We start from the raw sequence: 15,560 nt of genomic DNA on the forward strand, positions 1-15,560 counted from the left end.
ACAAAATTTCAGCTTTCTACGTCACCCGGAAGGTATCGTTCTTTAATATCAGTCAGTGAGTTAGTGGTTAGAAAGAGCTATATATATATATATATATATATATATATATATATATATATATATATATATATATATATATATATATATATATATATATATATATATATATATATATATATATATATATATATATGAGATGCAAAGCCTTTGAGTTTGTGTTGTTCAATAAAGATAATGGAGCAGCTCACCTTGAGTTCAAGGACGAGATCCATATGCGTGCTGGCAAGAGGTTGGATGTCATTGAGGATGAGCGAAATAATGATGTCGATGCCATTTGATTCATGTGTTGCAATGCAATTCTGAAAGGTACCGTTCAATGATGTGCTCATTTTCAGGAGTTACTTCATGATATTATCAACACAGATGTGCGTTGTCATCGTTAACGACATAAAAAGTAAAGTGAAACGAACACAAAGTCAAAATAGCATAGACTTCATTTAAAAATAATTTGAGCATGCATAATCGGGGGAATCGAAAAACAATATTATGTATGCGTAGAGTGTGTGTGTGGGGTAGGGGGGAAGAAAGAATAAGAGAGAGGAATTGTTGCATACAGGAGAAGAAAGGAGGTGAAAATTAGAATTTCTGCTGTTGTTGCACATGTAATATCCATCCATTGGGACCATGCTCTGTGCAGAGCATTGGTGCTGCCTGAGCAGTCCCCTGGGCTGTTGGGCACAATCCTGAACAGGTCACCACTCCAATACAGGATACAAGCAAGCTGGCACTCATTTTGCCGACCTCAGAAGGATGACAGGCAGAGTCAACCCCACCTGGTAATAATTCAACTGCCAAGGGGGGTTTGAACTCAGGATCCTGGGATCCCAAGCCCACCACCATAATCATTAAGCCAACACCCGGCATATACATGTAATATGTAGATGGACAATTGGTCTAATTAACAAGATGTCAACTGAGTGTAAAGCGTCTGAAGAAGAGGTATGAAGATTGCAGCCCAATGGATATATTATTTTTATTTAAAAAGTCTTAAAAGCATATGATGAAAAATATTACATGACAAATATTTTCTTTTACTTCGTATTCGTATTCCACAATATAAGTATTGCAAAATGTATAAGTAGAGGGTGGGAAATATGTAGATGCATTATTGTTGTGTTGTTGACATTATATTTCATGTGGTACCGGTAACTTAGACCCATTAAAAGGATAATGGATGGAGGCACAGACATGGCACAGAGATGGAGAAACAATTGGAATCTTGTTCTTCATTCGTATGCAGCACAAAGCTGTGGGGTAGCATCATTGGCTGAGGGCATACTCTTTTTCTTAACCTCGCAAAATGCAGACTTACAAAACCTCCACTTCTTCATTCCTCTTTTCTGATGCCAATTAAATTGCCTCCCTGAATCAGTCCATTCCCACTTTTCCAAAAAGGCCTTCAAAGTAGTGGCACACCACCATCTCATGTTGTCTTCAATCCCTACCTGTATTATTTATACCCCCCCCCCCAATTAATGCACCTCACACCCAATCTTCATAACACTACTCATACCTGCAAACTCACCTCCATCTTGTTGCTTCTTCCTCTTACTGCTTGTTTCTCATCACCATGAGCAAGTTACCTCTCAACCCCCTGCCATCTTGCTCTTCCACTAGCTATCACATACAGCCTGTGGCTGCTGGTTGCATCATTTTCTGGAGGCATGGCTGTGCCACTGATGCAGAGCCTTCTATTACCAGTACATTGGTACTCGTTTCGCTGACCTCGGAAGAATGACTGGTTGAGTCAACCCACCCGGTGTTAACTCAACGGCTGACAGGGGCTCAAACTCAAGATCCTAACATCTTAAGCCAGCCACCTTAACCGTGAAGCCAACATCAGGCTTGCTCTTCCACTGATCTAAAAAAATATTGCATACAAAAAAAAGGTAAATTATATCTTGAGATAATCATTGATAAGAAAGACACAGAATTGAAAGCACAATAAAAACTTTTGCAGAAAGAATGAGTCCACAGTATTCAAATATGATCAGCAGGATTATTGTGATCCCTACAGTCCCTTAGCTTGAGGTAATTTTCCAGAGCTCTGTTAGAAGAAACAAAAACAATTTGCTTTTGAGAAATGAAAGATATGAAAGGAAACTTTTAGTTGGACACTGGTGGTAAACAGGAATTTCTCTTTGAAAAAATGGTGCCGAACTTTAATACCTTGAGAATAAAGAGGATTATGGATTATGAAGAAAAGCTGTAAGAACTAGAATGACACTCAGTAGAGCATATACTTCCACCAGGCTCTTTTTATGTTTTGCATCCCATTGATCAGCCAGATTTGCAATGGGATCTTAACCAAACACTAATCGGCTTGTTCTTGTAACCTCCCCAACTCATCCACCAAGTTGTCAAACCCATCCATAACGTTTTGAAATATTATTCTCTACATATATCATTTTGGCCAGATCTCCCAATGGTGAAGAATCACTTAAAAAAAATGTTTTTATCGAATCCGGATCCATATCGAGATCTTCACCAAAATCGAATCAATTTGTCCTTGTCACACATCAAACCTGTGCACCAAGTTTCATCCGAATCCGTCCCTTACATTTTGAGATATCCTGCTCGAAGACAACAGACAGACAGACAGGCATGGGAACATAACCTCCATCCACCTTCGGTGGCAGAGGTAATAAGATATTGAGAGATGTGAAGTAAAAAGACTGGTAGAGTAGAGGAAGAGAAGGAAGGATGTGAGGGAGTAAGTGGCAAAAAAATGGGAAAGAATAATAAGTAATACCTGATTGTCATGGCAAGGCCCCTGACAGTACTCTGTAAGACTCTCCAGGGATTGGTTGACCAAGCCAACATTTTTGCAATTGATGTACAACCCAAGAAGACCGAGGCCACCAGTGGTTGAACCACAGATGCAGTCGAGAAACTGCAGGGTCTCACACACGAGGTTGAAAGTGTTTTTGCTGTTCTGTCTGCGAAGCAGATCCTTGAGAAACAAAGGGAAACAGAAAGACTCAGACAATTTTGAAGGCAGTTGAAAAGAAGACAACAAACAACCAAACTGGTAAAAAAAAAAAAGAAGGAAAGATAATCACAAAGAAGTATGGAAGCAAGATGATTATCTGAAATAATATTAAACACGATAAAAGACACTCGTTAATCAGCTGAATAATGTACCCTCATCAAGTTTTTGACCCATTAATTTGGATAACCTTAGGAATTGTGCAAAGGCAAGACTTGTTTGGTCAGTACTAGCAAATAACAATCGTCACTTCACTGACAGGTTGAATCAATAGATATTATGTTGCATTTCACAAACATATTGCATGTCTATCTGTGAGTGTCAATGAGGATGTAAAATAAAGTGAAACACTCGAAAAAAGGATCTTTAATTACACTGTTGTTGTTGTTTTTGTTGTTGTTACTGCTGCTGTTGTTGTTATCGTGCCTGTGGTTTTTCTTAGTTGTGTGCTCCTTTCGTGTACATTCACTGCCGGTCAAAAGTTTTAGAACACCCAAATTTTTCAAGTTTTTATTGAAATTTAAGCAGTTTAATGTTTCAATGTACTCTGAAATTAAAGCAGAGAACAAATAAACAATTGCAGATTAAAAAGAAACCATGGAATCGTTTGTTGAACAAAATTTAATCTCAATTTTTGACTCATCAAAGTTGACACCTTTTGTGGATATAACAGCCGAACATACTCGTGGCATTCTTTCCACAATGAAAATCAACTATTGTTCGGAAAGTTCTTCCTAACAGTGTTGCAAAAGTTCCCACAAATGTGTTGCACTTGTCCATTGCTTTGCTTTCACCCTTCTGTCCAGTTCATCCCAAGCCAGCTCGATGGGGTTTAAGTCTGGAGACTGTGCTGGCCATTCCATGATTTGAAGCCTACCGTCTTGTTCTTTTCTTTGAAGGTAGTTCTGACATCGCGTGAAGGGATGTTTTGGGTCATTATCTTGCTGTGGGATGAACCCATGACCAACGAGGCGGAGACCAGAGTTAGTATTGCAGGCGCTGCAAAATGCAGTGGTAGCACTTTTGGTTCAGGGTGTCAGTCACTCTGTGCAGGTCACGGACTTTGGATCCAGTAAAAGAGCCCCAGATCATCACGCTTCCTCCTTCATGTTTGACAGTTGGTATCACACACTTAGGAACCATCCTTTCGCCTACTCGATGGCGTACAACAACCCTGCGTGATGAACTGAAGATTTCAAATTTTGATTCATCGGTCCATAAGACCTTCTTCCAGTTTTCAGTAGTCCACTGGTGGGGCTTCATGGCCCAGGCAAGCCTCTTTTTCTTATTTTGCCATCTTAGCAATGGCTTTCTTACTGCCTCTTGACCTGTCAAACCTGCAGCTCGAAGTCTTCTCTTTACAGGTAAAACTGAGATTTCCTTACTTCGACCAGTGTTCAGCTGTGCTTGAAGCTGCTGTCCTGTGAGCCGCCGATCACACAAGCTGTTGACTCTCAGACACTTGTCTTCTGATTGTGTTGCGGCTTTGGGTCTGTCAGACCTCTTCCTGTCAGAGTTTCCTGCAGTTTCCAAGTGCCTTTTGATGGTGTCGGAAACTGTACTCACTGACACCTTGGCTCGCTTTGCAATTTTTCTAAACTTAAGACCTACACTTTTAAGGGTTATAATGGTCTGTCTGTCTTCCTTTGTAAATTGTCTTTTTCTCACCATTATGATCGCAATATACTACTTCCTGCAGTGCAATATTGTCCAAATAATGCTGCAGAGGGTGCAGCAACACAGTTTTTGCCAACACTGCTTTTATACAGACAGAGGGTTGGTAACTAATCAACAAAAGTTGGGACACCTGTAGGAATTGTTTGCATCAACTTTCAAGGCTTAATTTACTTCTATAGCTGCAGAACAGCTGTAGTTGCTAACCCATTACTTGTTCCCTGAAAAGGGCCTTTTTTAATAACTGTGAAATTTACATTATTTTTCAGTTTTTGGTAACCTAAACTTTTTTTTAACCTCTGGCAGTTTACCACTGAGCTTTGTACCATTTCAGGTTATTCACCTGACTGGAACTGCTTAAATTTCAGTAAAAACTTAAAAATGGGGGTGTTCTAAAACTCCTGACCAGTAGTGTGTGTGTGTGTGTGTGTGTGTGTGTGTGTGTGTGTGTGTGTGTGTGTGTGTGTGTGTGTGTGTGTGTGTGTGTGTGTGTGTGTGTGTATATAAAAATATATATTTAGATATACACAAATATATGTGTGTGTATATATATATATATATATATATATATATGTATATATATATATATATGTATATATATATATATGTATATATATATATATATATATATATATATATATATATATATATATATATATATATATATATATATATATATATATATATATATATATATATATAGTTTTGAGAAGTACTGTTGGACCCGACATTCGGGGGGGATATGTTTCCCAAAAATGCCACGAATGTCTAACCCGTGAATGTCAGGGCATTGTTTCAATGGGAAAAAGAGGGATAGGTTTTTTTTTCCATGATATAGATTTGTGGCAGGTCTAAGCTGTGACACAGAACAAACTAGAGGGGGAGCACTCGGGAGAGTGCAAAACCTCCGCCGCCAATACTGCTGGGTCACTCAAGTGAACCTTATATCTTATTCATTAAATATGATGTCAACAGTGCTGACAGTTATAGTTCTTTTCTGCAACATTTTTGGAGGGGGGGGGGGTTGGAAATCACTTAAAACATGTAGAAATGCAAAAAAAAAAAAAAATCGAAATTTTGTTGAAAAAAAAGTTGCAAAATTTTTTTTTCTCCAACAATTGTTTTGGGGGGGGGTTGGAAATCACTTAAAACATGTAGAAATGCAAAAAAAAAATCTTTTTTTGGGGGGGTTAATTTTTTTTGGTGGGGGTTGGAAATCACTTAAAACATGTAAAAATGCAAAAAAAAAAATTTCAAAATTTTTTTTCGGGGGCAGGGGTTGGAAATCACTTAAAATATGTAGAAATGCAAAAAAAAAAAATTTCTGCAACAATTATTTTGGGGGGGGGTTGGAAATCACATAAAACATGTAGAAATGCAAAAAAAAAAGTTTTTTCTCTATTTTTTTGGGGGGGGTGGGAAATCACTAAAAACATGCAGAAATGCAAAAAAAATATTTCTCAAACAATTTTGGGGGGCCGTAACAATTTTTTTGGGGGGGTTGGAAATCACTTAAAACATGTAGAAATGCAAAAAAAAATTCTCTATTTTTTGGGGGGGGGGGGTTGGAAATCACTTAAAACATGTAGAAATGCAAAAAAAAAAAACAATTTTTTTTTTCTCTAACAATTTTTTTTGGGGGGGGGGACCAAGTCCAAAATTTAATGGCATGATCCTTGGACTATACCTAACCCCCCACCAAGGTTCGTCGAAATCCGTCAAGGAGTTTTTCCCTAATAATGTTCACAAACAAACAAACAAACAAACAGAAAGGGGTGAAAACAGTAACCTCCATCCATCTTCGAAGATGGTGGAGGTTAATCAGAACACAACACAACAAAGGGAACAGCAGGAGAAAGGGGAACACCAACAGCAAGGCGGAGGGAGAACGTAGACAGAGATGGACAAACAAGGGAGGCAGGTAATGATATGATGAGGGGTTAGGGAGAAAGCAAGGGGTGGACAATATGGATACATAAGCAAAATTGTGTTTGACCAGTTTGTGATTTTGTCATGGTCTGAGGAGAGGGTAGAGGCTGCTGCCTGTCCATCAGAAGGATGAGGGATGTCACTGCAGAGAGTGGAGTCATCAGCAAAGAGATAAAGAGGATTTTCCAGAGAGTCAGTGAGATCATTGATGAAGATTAGGAATAGGATGAGGTCCAGAACACTGCCTTGAGGTACTCCAGCCTTGACAGGGAGAGGCGATGAAAGAGTTCCGTTGAGAGCCACACATTGGTTATGAGACTGGAGGAAGTCAACAATCCAAGAGTGGAGTTGGCCTTGAATTCCATAGGAGACAGTTTGGAGAGCAAGGCAGGATGCCAGACTATCAATAGCTCACGATATGTCCATACGGACGGCCTTGATCTCATGTCTGATGTTGAGGGCTTCCACCTTTGTTGGGAGAGTAGAAGCAGCATGCCCAAGATAAAGTGACCAGGTCTGAATCTGAATTGATGATCTGAGATGAGGCTGTTGGAGAAAAGGAATAATTTCACATCAACTGCGATGATGGATTCAATAACCTTGCTGATGATTGGAAGCAAGCTACTTGGTCTGTAGTATACCTGGTGTTGGCTTAATGACGAGAGCGGTGGGCTTGAGATCCTAGAGTCCTGAGTTAAAATCCTAGCGTCCTGAGATTTAGTGTAGATGCCGATGTAATTCCGTGGGCACCAGATGATAATTTTTGGCACCATATATTTTTTTCATTCTTATGGATTTTGTGAGTCAGAAAAATCATGGTGCCAATTTTTTTGACCATTTCAAATATTATTTTCAAGCCGATACGTGAACTACCCCTGAATCACACTTTTTTCAATGATAACAATTTACCAACTTTTTTGTTTCTGGTTTAAACCTGGGCATGTCATATATCAATCTGAGCAGAATTCAGCCGAGAATATGATAATATCAATAATGACATTGAACATAACCATAGTGACTTACCTGAATTTTTGTTAATTTCAGATGCTGTGCAGCCTATATTAAATCAGTTACTGCAATGTCACCAAGATAATTAATTTTTGTAAACATTATGACATGCTACAATTCTACATACAATTGATGTTAATTTTTTTTGCCTTTCAGGTCAGCTATGATAATAGCAGAAGTGGTCAAGGGTCCAGACTAAAAGACTGATGTAGTAGATGTAGTTGTAGATTAACCTCCAAGCTTTGTGGGTGAAGGAACTTATGTCGAGTGGACATTGAAATAAACTGTTCTCAAGTTATCGTTATGGATGAATCATCCCCAAGTCCTTCCAGTTCCAGCACAAAATCATCAAGTTGCACTACATCTTTGGCAGGTTTGAATATATGCTGCATTTGCAAATCATCTGGAAAACTCGTAAAACACCCAAGACCAGAATCATATCAGCTGTTTATCCAGAGTGTGAATACCCGGTCGCTCTATGGGGATAATAAGTACATATCCATCCAAGAAGAGCTTGGTGATGTGACGGCAAATGAACTATCACAGAAAGGTGTCACATGGCATCTAGAATGCTATAAAATTGCAGTGCACAAAATTCATATTGAGTGGCTGAAAAACAGATATGAAGCTGCACTGGAAGCAGGCGAAGTACCTAAACCAACGAAAGTTGGACGACCAGAAAGGACGAACCTCAAAACACAACCACCACCACATGAGAACCCATCGTCAACAGAACGTTACATGCGATCTGGTGCCAAACAATACAATAAAAACAACTGCTTCTTCTGTAATGGATCTTCAGAGAAAGGAGCACTGCACCAGATCAGTGAGTTCAACACCGGGGAACAGCTCCGAAAGGCTATTGAGTACAGCAATAACCAGCAGTGGAAAGTAAATCTGAGTGCTGCAATCGATCCAAATGATCCCCATGCGATTGATATCAAATACCATCTGTATTGTTGGGTGAAGCACGTTCAGCGAACTCAGGTACAGCAGGAGAGAGCAGACGACGAAGCAGTAATAACCAAGGTTTCAGCAGACATTAAATTCTTCCACTTGATGAGCAGCCTGCTGAAATCAGGATCTATCCTGGACATGGGTGAGGTAGAAGCAGCTTATCAAAATGTCCTCAGAGTCAATGGTTCAAATGATACGCATATATCAAGGAGAAGTTTGAAGCGCAAGCTTGTAGAAAATATTGATGATGTTGAGTTCTGCCACTCTATGCATATGAATGAACCAGATCGGATGTATATGTCCAGAACAAAAAGAGCCGCAATTGACAACCTGGACGAGGCAGCTGGCAATGCAAGCAGCAACATGAAAGCAGTCTTCGAAAGTGCCAATGTAATACGAAGGGACATCGCTGAAGCTCTAAAGCAGCCGTGGAAATTTCAAGGTTCCCTGTTAGATGAAAATCAAGTTCCCAAATCACTGGAGGCATTCATCCGCTGGATCCTAATAGGGCCAATGTTAACACTTGAGTCAACACAAAGAGAGCATAGCATTCAACGAGTAATACGGAACATAGCACAGACTATAATGTTTGCATATAAGTCTGATTGTCAGGTGTCCTATGTGCCAAAGCAGACACACTACTCATCCTACATGCCTTGAGCGCTTCCCAAATTGCTTCAAGTGTACATATCATGTCTCTGGATACAGATGTGTTCATTCTTGCTACACAAAAACTGCCGCTCTTGGGTGATGTATCTATGCTAGTTGACACAGGTACGAGAAGGCGCTTGGTGAATTTGCAACCTATATATGAATCCCTTGATGCAAATCATGCTGCTGGTCTCATTGGATTCCACGCTTTCACTGGCAGTGATACCACTGGACGGATCGCAGGCAAAGGCAAGCAAACATGCTGGAAGCAATTCAAAAAAGCAAATGGAAACATACACCAGGCATTTGCTCAGCTGGGACAAACAGCTTATCCATCTGCTGAAGTGATGGACAGTCTAGAAGAGTTTGTGTGTCTATTGTTCGCTCCAAGACTCGGTATCAAAACAGTCGGAGAGCTACGATGGCACTTGTTCAAGAAAAATCAAGCGGAGGCTGAGAAACTGTCCCCAACAAAGGCATCTCTGAAGGAGCACATTCTCAGGGCTCATTACCAAGCTATGGTTTGGTTACTGGCAGAAACCCCAAATCCAGACTTACCTCCGCCAATTAATTATGGATCGAATAATGAAAATAATCAGTATGTCCCAAGAGTCTCTGACCTCCCACCAGCTCCGACAGCTGTTATGGAGCTTGTAAAGTGCGGCTGTGGCAAGAGCCGATGTGCCAGTGGATCCTGCTCTTGCAAGAAGCATTCTTTGGCCTGCACCGAGTTATGTGCTTGTGAGGCAAACGTTGACAAATGTGAAAACACCAATGACAGACTCAGAGGAAATGATCATGAGGACAGCATGGATGAAGATGACTTATCTGACACTGCATTACTATGAACTTGATAGTTTTTGCTTCAACAAATATTTTGACCTATTCATTACAGTTGACTACTTAAGTGTATACCATAGAACAGATATACTTTATGTGAACCACTAAACATACCATAAAGCATAAACGGTACATTTCTCGAATTGATTGACTTTTAAATAAGAACATTTGCATCTGGATAATATATGCTCCGTTATGGTTATTATTTCCAGGGAAATTGGCATAGATACCTGTGGACAATAAAAATCAGTATATATATATATATATATATATATATATATATATATATATATATATATATATATATATATATATATATATATATATATATATATATATATATATATATATGATATACTTGTGTTACAAATGTCCAGACCTTTAATTTGATATGCTGCATGCTTTGCTTTATAACAATATTTGAAACTGGTAGTTGCCACCAAAATGTACCCAAAATGCAAAACAAAAATTGGCACCATGATTTTTCTGATTCTCAATGCATCTGTCTGCAATAAAATCCATGGTGCAAAAAATTACCATCCAGTGCCCACGGTGTTTCATATATATGCTTCGACACTAATTGCCTTCAGTCAGATTTTTTTCCAGGAGGAGAATATAAGTTCCTTCAAAGCAACTGCCTCACCACAGGATTCAGAGAACCAAGAGCAGGGGGATAGGTAAGATAATTGAAGATGAGATAGGATGAATCTATGTACAAGAGAGCAGATTTCTGTGGAAGAATTCCCAGGCTGAATTAATATCAGTGGCAGTGAAAATAGGAAACCAATCCTGAAGTGTAAAAGAAACAAGCTCGAATGAGCTAAGGATCCTCGTCCTCTTAATGATGACGTCATAAAAACGAATATGACGTCATTGTGATGTATCAGCTTTGCGATAAATTATCTGTGCCAATGCCCAGCTTGATTCCCGGAAAGAAAATTCAAACAGATCGTCTAGTTTCGGAGATAATGGTAGAGGCGATTTCCATTAGCGGCAATATTATGACGTCAACTTTTTTTCTAGGAAGAATATCCAAAATCGGAGATGGTTACTGCCTGTGCGTGGGCTTTCTGCAAATACATGGCAAGTTTCACGAAGATCCGATGAAAACTCTGGGCTGTGAAACAAAAAATGTCAAAAAACAGGAATGACGTCATAAAAATTGATATGACATCATAGTGATGCATCATATGTGCGGTAATTCATCTCTGCTAATGCCCTGTTCGATTCCCGCAAACAGAATTCAAAAAGCTTGCCTAGTTTCGGAGATAGTTTTTAGGCGATTTCCATTAGCGGAGATATTTTGACGTCATAACTTTTTTTTCTCGGAGGAATTTTCAAAATCGGAGATGGTTACTGTCTGCGCAGGGTATTTTTACATATATATGCCAAGTTTCAGGAAGTTTCGATGAAAACTGTAGGCTGTGAAACAAAAAAGTCCATAAGAACAACAATGTGAGTGAGACTTAGACTTAGAGATCCTCCACAAGGATCTAACAACAAAATTGGAAGAAAAAAAACAAAAACGTGAATAAGCCAAGTGCAAATGTAGAAGCAGGTCACATTTTATCGACCACAAATACATGAAGTGCAAAGAGCAAATCCACGAATGCCGGGGTCCGATAGTGTTATGATACTGTGCATACTTATTTGTGTGTGTTCCTTCCTTGTCCATCATGCTTTATTCTAAAGGGTCCCTGCTGTTGAGTGGCAAAGTCTGTGCTGAGTTGAAGGAGCTTTATCTTTAGCTTATCATTATTTATGGTTGATTGCTTCTTTTTATAAATGGATGCTTTCATCCCATCTTTATTTATGTATTTGAGCAACCCCATTGACTGCGAATGTAAGGCAGTATCAGACCTGGAGAAGACGATTGTGGTTCTCACATAGAAGCTGGAGGAACCTCAAGATAGGTTGCATTATACCAATGGCTGGGCTGATATCTCCCTCTTCGGAGCCCATCTGCCATTCACCCACACTCCCTGCCCCTTCTCCAAAGCCGTGAACTTCACTTGATCGAGGTCCTGATGCAATTCCTGGACCCTCAGCCTCACGCTGTAGTGGGGTGAAGGCCCTCTGGCTGTTGTTTGCAGGATCTCTGACATGGTCATGGGATGGATGCTGTACCTCGTGTATTGGGTTATGGACTGCAGGAGAAGGGATAACAGAAATGAGATCAGGCCAGAAGAACAAGGAAGGTGTGCAGAGAAAGCAAAGGATAAATGTAATATGTATCGTACATGGCTTTACACCATATAAATGGCAAATTATCAGGCATAACAAAAGCAAAATTAATAACAGCTAACTCTGAGTAACGTTAACATATTTGAGATATTATGCTTCAAATTCACAGTGCAAAATCAAATTTGTTAATGCTACTCAGTGTTCAACATACATCCTTTTTTTTTTCTTCATAATGGCTTTGCAGCAGTGGTCAGCGAATAGTTTATAGAATCATTATTAACCCACCCCCGCCATCCCCCATCCCCTGAGCAAGACAGTGCCCACGCTGTGCTGTCTCATCACGGGGTATCTCCTCTCCATCTCGGCGTCCAGTTATATCTGCAGGAGCTGCTGTGGCTGTGGCACGAATTTCCTGCTGAGCTGCCAACATCCGCTCATGAAAGACTGCAAAAAATTGCTCAGACTTACCCCCTTCTGTCAGCCGGCGATAGAAAGATAGCTGGGGGTGGAAGAAGAACCAGACGACAGTCAATTTCCAGAACGTTATCTTGGTAAATCACAACTTACAAAGTGTGTATCTGCGAATCTTTAAACACTTCTGTAACCTTTTCGGTGTCTCTGCAGTTGTCTTTATTTTTAAATGTCTCTTTATGTGCCAGATGTCTCGCTTTAACATCACCTGAGGTCTTCTGCCACCTGCAGTTTGCTTCACACCCTTTACTGGTTGTTCAGCATTATGGTGCTTTGTAAGGCTGATGCTGCTCATGCCACAAGAGCTTTGTTGTCTTTTTCATCTCCTTTGCCACAACAAAATTAATTGTTCAGCTTTGACTTGATCTTATATTTTGGGACATCAGAGGATAGGCAATCATTATGGAGAGAGGTGATTTGTTTTTGTTGTTGCTTCGATATTTTACTATCATGGAGAATCAGTGAAATCATGTTTACATTTTAAGACAATGAGGGGTTGTTGAGGGATATCAAAAGGCTGGTAGCTTAAAAGGTTTGCAGAACGTTTTCTTTGGCATGAGGTGTTATGTGACTGTCACAATGTTTTCTTCTTTACAATATTATTTGTATGATTTTTTTTTCTCCACTGCTTTCTCTGATATTATATTATCATTTTTCCTTTAGTGAGAAAATATCCTGAAAGCTACCTGAAGTGGCTTTTAGGAGTCTCAGCTTGTTTTTGGGGAAAGTCTGAGAAAAGCCAAAAAGGTCTCAGATATTGGAAGTATACAATAACCACTCAGGTCATCTTTATGTGAAATATTTTTCACATTGTCAAGCGATACAGCTGAGTCACTGGCTCTCAGGGGTCCTTCAAAAGAGGGGAGTGCAAAAACCTCGATGTCTGTTCTATTAATTTCACTTTTGTACTTTGTTGATTGGTTTGTACCTTATTGTAATTATTTATTTGAGGGAAGCATTTCATCTATTGACATTGAAAGTACATAATTTGTAAGGCCTAAGTCACATTTGCCACGGCGGCTGTGGGGCCTCCAAAATCTACGGCCACTAGCAATTATACGTGGCCACAGTATTTCCACGGTCACACAATGTAGCAGTCACATATGTTTTTCTTTTTCGGGGAGGCGCACGGGGTGTTTATAAATTGTGGAGACCGAAAACGTGGGGGTGCCGTACGGTCTTTGATTTGATGTCGCACGGTGACCTTAGGGCGTTCCTGCGGCGGCCATAGAATTTTCAAGGCAGACGCAAGGTGCCCGCAAGGCGACCGCAGGGGGGCCGTAAGGCGAATGTGCAGCCAGACGGACGGTAATGAATGGGTTAATATATTTTTTTTTTACCAGTTTTTTTTTTTTTCGGCTTGTCGAATTGCTACGGCGAACATAGAAATGAAAAAAGTTATAACTCCGCGTTATAATTCCACGGCAACCTTATGACCTGTAAAATATAGCCAAATGGCATAGGGCCACCCTGAGGCCACCGCAGAAACTCTGCGGCCGCCGCACGTTTCCGTCAATTCAGAGGGTGTACGGCCGCCGTATCCTCGCCGTAGAGCAAATGTGACTTAGGCCGAAGGAATCAAAAGTAATTTTTGAACTTTTCAAAGCGCTAATTATTGCTGTCTTATCTAAGGATAGACGATTGATTTCATTGTAATATAATTCACTTTTCACCAACCTGTATGGGGGTGTTGCCTCCCTCTAGCAGAGCTATGCCTAGCAGGATGCTCTCCTGGAAGACCCGGTCACTTGCAGTGTCTACAACAAGGTCGATGACCAGAGTGACAGCTCCCTCTTTCTCGAGCCAGCACTGCATTTCAGAGAGTGCTCTTTCCCAAAAAAGACTGGACCCTGTGCCAGTCCCAGGTGCACCTGTCTCATACATGCACATGGACCTTGGGATCAAGAATGGGTGGAATTTTTTTAAAAAGAAAAGATTGCTTTAAAGCACAAGCTTTTGCAGGATCTTTGATTATCATAATAAAGCAATATTGGAAGAGAAAGAAGGGTGGGTCAATTAGGAAAAAAAGGGGGAGGGGGGTAGAAAAAGAAGAGATTTAGGGGATAAAGAGAAGAGGAATGTATCGTGTATGCAAGGGAAGTAAGTGGAGGAGGTATACAGTCAAACTTCCTCCAACGTGGCTTCCGTGCCACGATTTTGCATTTACATGCTGGATTAAATGCAACAAAACCTCCCCAACGCGAGGGCGAGTTTTTCATTTATGCGCCACATGGCAAGCGTCTGTGAGGTGTGTTGTGGTTGTAAGTGTAGCAAGTGAAGCGTACATCATCGATAAATTCTTCATCTCCTCCTCTTCCCTTTGTAAGGAGTGAGGTCCGATGGCATCAAGCTTCTGCCCTGCCTTGACCACGATACTCCTCCACCTCCCTCTGTCCCCAGCCAACCCTTTCCACTCTCTAACCACCCCAACCTTACTGATATCCCTTCTCGCACAATCCTCCCATCTCAACCGTGGTCTATCTCTTTTCCTCCAACCTTGCTCCCTCAACCTTTCCGCTCTCTTTACCATTCTCTCTTCCTGCATCTGCACCATGTGCCCAGCCCATCTCAGCCAGACTTTCACCAATCTCCTCGTCAAGTTCATCTGCACACCAATCTCCTCCCTCAGTTCATCCATTCTCCTATCCACCCTCTTTACTTCTGAAATACTCCTGACCCAGTCGTTGCAAACTGTCTCCAGACCATAAAGGTAGGCCAGTGTCACACACAACATCAGAACCTTCCCTTTCAATTTTCTTGATATCTTTCTGTCTATGATTACTCCCTCCACCCTCAT

The 15,560-nt window shown here is 40.4% G+C and overlaps 1 protein-coding gene across 1 annotated transcript in view; it reads right to left on the reverse strand.

Annotated features, from left to right (window-relative positions):
- Window positions 1-15,560, reverse strand: part of LOC147018114 (inositol 1,4,5-trisphosphate-gated calcium channel ITPR1-like) — a 489,954-nt gene that overhangs the window by 201,050 nt on the left and 273,344 nt on the right. The window contains exons 39-43 of the mRNA XM_085900071.1: window positions 14,441-14,634; window positions 12,578-12,791; window positions 11,969-12,255; window positions 2,813-3,013; window positions 249-359 (exon numbers count right to left, since the gene is read on the reverse strand). Coding sequence (XP_085756197.1) covers window positions 249-359; window positions 2,813-3,013; window positions 11,969-12,255; window positions 12,578-12,791; window positions 14,441-14,634 — 1,007 coding nt within the window. The remainder of the gene's footprint in view (window positions 1-248; window positions 360-2,812; window positions 3,014-11,968; window positions 12,256-12,577; window positions 12,792-14,440; window positions 14,635-15,560) is intronic.

This window comes from Eptatretus burgeri, chromosome 10 (genome assembly GCF_056783735.1).
Source record: "Eptatretus burgeri isolate ZD-2024b chromosome 10, Ebu_testis_v1, whole genome shotgun sequence".
NCBI classification, from domain to species: Eukaryota; Metazoa; Chordata; class Myxini; order Myxiniformes; family Myxinidae; genus Eptatretus; species Eptatretus burgeri.